Raw genomic sequence first — 4,664 nt, 5'->3', positions numbered from 1 at the left:
CAAGTAACACTTAGGCTAACTTGTATTAAATTGTGTCGTGAATAAATAAATAAATAAATAAATAAGTGGTTGGTCAATATACAAAATTTATGACCACATCTTCTTTGTTAAGCAAGAATGCACTGCCCATGGAAATCTTATGAAGTCTAATCCAATCATAAATTGCTCTGTCGGACCAATCAGTCGCCTCCGAGGCATCATTCAATGGGACTCAAACAGAGGACTTTATTGAGCAGCATTGTTGTAGCTGTCAGTCCTCAAAGGACCCCTTACAGGGGTCTAGATATAAAGGGCCCCTTCCCAAACGGAGACCACCAGAAGCAAATCGCCTCTCGTTCCGTTCAAAGCTTAACAGAAGAGACTTTTCGAGTACTACCAGGAGTAACGGTATCTTCTTATTTTCGCCATTCCATAAACGGAACAATGATGATCCCCAGTGTTATTGCGCCGCCTGCGATATATTCTGCATTCATGCGTCCTGCTGCATCGCTGCATTCGCCTGTGCAGTCAGCTTTCCACGCTCATCACAGCTTTCTGGTGGAGGACCTGCTGTGCATCAACAGACCTACTGGCTACTTTGACCAAGATGTGCACTCGCTATGCGCCTCTCCTCCCACTTCAACCACTCTTTCCATCCAGGATAACCACAGGCAATCGGACAGAGTCAGCCACAGTGTAACAGAGAAACATGTAGCTTACTCCCCCAAAACTTCACTGTCTAGCAAGGATCCAAACTATCTCAAGTTTGGTGTGAGTGCCATTTTGGCACCGTCGCCAAAGAAAGGTGAGTATTTTCTCCCGCTAGTAGACATACAGGACCTAATGTTTAGGCTTAATATAGCCATTATTGGAGCAAACAGCCTCTTGTTGGTTAATACAGCACTAACCTGTTTGTTTCTCTATTTTAGCCACCTCTCCCCTCTCCCTTTACGGCATGCATCCCAAAGGATTCTCCGTGCCTTATTTCGATGGATCGTTCTACCCTTTCGTCCGTTCCTCATACTTTCCTGGTGAGTATTCAGATTGAATTGTTTCCTGTATGATACTTTAACTGTCCAGTTAAGATGTTTAAACTCACTCAGTAAAATTCAGCCAGGGTGCCATGTACATGCATGGAAGTGGGGCAATTGTAATTAGGCTTGTTTAATCAAGCGCTGGTTTAGGTATCCTGCAGTTACTCTCCACGGCCTTCCCTTCGGTATAGAATGCGATTTTGCGTAGGCCTTTCCCACAGTAAGAGAGCATTTCAGCCTGCTGACTAACAACAATGCCGTCAGCACCATGACCAATCTGGTCAGCTCCCTCCGGGGCAAACCACCCACAAACCCGCCAAAGATTGACTTTTTACCAGCGACAGAGGGGCGTTTTCCAGTCATGGACTAATTTGCCCATTAGGAGCTATTGACCGGTTTCAATATTCTCACAAGACCACATAGAGTGTGATTGGTGTTTGTGGACAGAGTTGCGAAAGAATCATATCAAGAGCTGAGCGTTTAGAATGGAAACCTTGAAATCAGAAAAATCAACAAAAATCGACAGTAAAGTCACAATGCAAATTGAAGATGTAGCCTAGCTGCAGATGCCAAACACCCCAGATAGCACACGTACATCTCAGAGATGTCCGTTTTCGTCTGGAAAGCATCATAAGCGAATTACCATCTGCTAAACATCTTAAAAAGATCAGATTTACAAACATCATAGTCGTCTCAAAGACATCTGCTGAATGTCTTATAGACATCCGAGACGTCTTTATTGACATATGTAGTATTGCAGATGAGCAAACAACGTAAAAATACGTCTTACTGATGTAAACACATACATCGAATAGACGTCCAGGTGATGTAGGCCTACATTTCATTTCGCGCCACTAACTTACCGCGCTCGAGACTTCCCTTTGGACGTGGTCTACTGCTCAACGGGCTCCCTAAAAAAGAACCGTGAGTTGAGTAAGCTTAAGAATGCTCTTTTGAGGCATTAAACGTCTATAGTCCATTCTTTTATTGATGCGAAATGATAATAGAGTACGTCTCTTTTCAGGGCCTACACTGAATACCTTAACAAAACAACTTGAGCGCTCTCAATTGCTTTTCGTGTTCATTTAATGAAATTTTGAGGGCAAAAAAAAATAAATAAATAAATAAATAAAAAACCCTTCCCCGCATTCCAGCATGCAGTTCAGTTTGAAAGTGTAAATCTTCTTTTGTGTCAATAATATATGGCCTTAGCCGTCTGTCAGCCAGTTCATTACTACACAATTACCGTTCACGGCATATTACCTCCTCTGTCCTTCACTGGGGGGCTCATAGAAAAGGATACTCTCCCTTTTTACCACCAATGCAGCCTGGATCCGGCCCATGTGCTAATTAGTCACCTCGTGCCATTTCACTCAAAACAGGGAGAGGCATTTCAAGAGAATAAATTCACAATAATGATGATAATAAAGAAAAGATCTCTTTCTTCCATATCATTCAGCACTTTAGATTGTCCCTTGGAAAAGTGACACCCAATTGCCCTCAGTAACGCAACGTTAACTTTTAGCCTCCTGAGTGAAAACAAAGGAAGCTCTTTGAAATGGCTGTGATGCTTATGTACTCTTCTCTTGTAAACAGCCCCTTCATCTGTTGTACCCATCCCTGGAACTTTTTCCTGGCCTCTTGCGGCGAGAGGAAAGCCAAGAAGAGGGATGCTGCGACGGGCAGTGTTTTCTGATGTGCAGCGCAAAGCTTTGGAGAAAATGTTCCAAAAGCAAAAATATATTAGCAAACCAGACAGGAAAAAGCTCGCATCGAAACTCGGACTAAAAGACTCACAGGTGAATATAACAAATTATAAATTATTTATAAATTAGCCTATACATTACAATTGTATTGTTTTCCTTTTTTAGCTTCAGTTATTAACAAAAATAAATAAATAAATAAATAAATATAAAACATATATATATTTTTCCAAACAGGTCAAAATTTGGTTCCAGAACCGGCGCATGAAATGGAGAAACTCAAAGGAGAGAGAACTGTTGTCCACCGGAGGCTGTCGAGAACAAACCCTGCCAACCAAAACAAATCCTAACCCAGATCTCAGTGACGTGGTTAAAAAGTGCTCCGAGGATGATGAAGATGTAGAAGAAGACGCTTGTGGAGATAGTCCTCGTACATCACACTTTTGCCTCTCATCAAGACGCGAACTGTCAAACAGCACTGACTCCAGCATTTCATGCAAACACTCGGACTTTTCTGAATCAGAAGATGAAATTACGGTTTCATAAGCAACTTTATCAGCTATAATTTCTGTACTTAAGCACAAATTTACGCAATAACCACGTTATGGTTTTTGGCGGAAAATTACACTTCACGTTCAAATGAGTGTTTGTAGCAAATCCTTTTCACATCACGTTATTTACTCATTTGGAAATTCTTCTTTAAAATCATTTTGCTGTGTCGCACAGCTTTTTTAGCAACTGTACAGTATTTTGTACAAATATTTTGTATGGATATTTTATACCAAGAATTTCGAGTTGTTTCGCATAGACTTTTGTTGTTGTTGTTGTTGTTGTTTTTTTTTTGTTTGATTGTTTGTTTTTGTTTTGTTTTTTTTTAAATATTATTAAAGTTGTAGACGAATGTATAATTTATACGAATTTATCTCTTTGTGTCACATTGTATGCATATGTATATGTAGGAAATGTTTTGTATTGTTTGCAAATAAATTGGTATATTTGATCTTTTTGTGGGTGGTTGATTACTAACAATTAAATGGGGGTGACTGTAAAGTGGGACAGTTAAGCTTTGATCCCCATTTTATTCATATTTCCTTATATATATATATATATATAAATTAACTAATCGTTGAGAAGTAAACAATTATTTTATTTTTATTTTATTTATTTGTTTGTTTGTTTGTTTGTTTGTTTTAGATTTTATGTTGATGATGTTACACTGGGATGCTTGGCAAATCTAATTTTACGACCACCGGTGGGTAAAGCAATGGTAATGAAAATTACAGATATTTTGGGTAAATCGTGTTAAGGTTATACAAAAAGTAAAAGTTGACTTAAATTTTGTAAATGTTACATATAATGGTTAATGACGTGACATCAGAAAATGTAAAAAGTACTCAAAATAATTTGTAGATATTTTTTATAGAATCATTATTCCTCTGTCCCACTTTACCAGAGGCATACTGGCAAAGTAGGTCTTAGTGATATTGGTGAGGACAGCATCAAGACATAAAAATAAGTTATGACGTCTAATAACTTACATAGCAATAATGAATGATTAAATGGCAGTTAGTACGGTTCAGTGCACAATGTAGACCTAATGTGTTTATGTAGATGCAATGAAATTCGTTTAATTTTTTCTCTTGATCATATACTTTTTGGGTAGCATGAATATGAAATAGAAATGAATGTAGCCCTTTTTACCCTTTTTGAAGATTTAGAAGCACCTGCAGCTTTGTGCTGTGGATAAGGTTTTGAGGTTTTATTTTAATCTTTGAGCCTATACACAATTGCGAGCAAAATTATAATTCAAATACTGAACCGTGTTTATCTTTGTCAGAGGGAATTTGCCCTTTGTTTACAAACGTGTTACACTAATATTTACAAATATAAACATCACAAATGGTTCATTTTAAGGTGAATTAGCAACTTAAATTTGTTACTTTAGGTT

The 4,664-nt window shown here is 38.3% G+C and overlaps 1 protein-coding gene across 1 annotated transcript; it reads left to right on the top strand.

Moving 5' to 3' along the window:
- The first annotated feature begins 417 nt into the window (after positions 1-417).
- On the top strand, positions 418-3,412 carry LOC127413484 (homeobox protein DBX1-A-like). Its single transcript, XM_051650669.1, has 4 exons — positions 418-784; positions 909-1,010; positions 2,610-2,812; positions 2,954-3,412. The coding sequence occupies exons 1-4, from the start codon at positions 424-426 to the stop codon at positions 3,260-3,262; spliced, it is 975 nt and encodes a 324-aa protein (XP_051506629.1). The 5' UTR covers positions 418-423; the 3' UTR covers positions 3,263-3,412.
- The last annotated feature ends 1,252 nt before the right edge of the window (positions 3,413-4,664 follow it).

This window comes from Myxocyprinus asiaticus, chromosome 2, assembly GCF_019703515.2.
Source record: "Myxocyprinus asiaticus isolate MX2 ecotype Aquarium Trade chromosome 2, UBuf_Myxa_2, whole genome shotgun sequence".
Lineage (NCBI taxonomy): Eukaryota > Metazoa > Chordata > Actinopteri > Cypriniformes > Catostomidae > Myxocyprinus > Myxocyprinus asiaticus.
The sequence above is the reverse complement of the archived record's forward strand: the minus strand, read 5'-3'. Positions and strand labels throughout refer to the sequence as shown.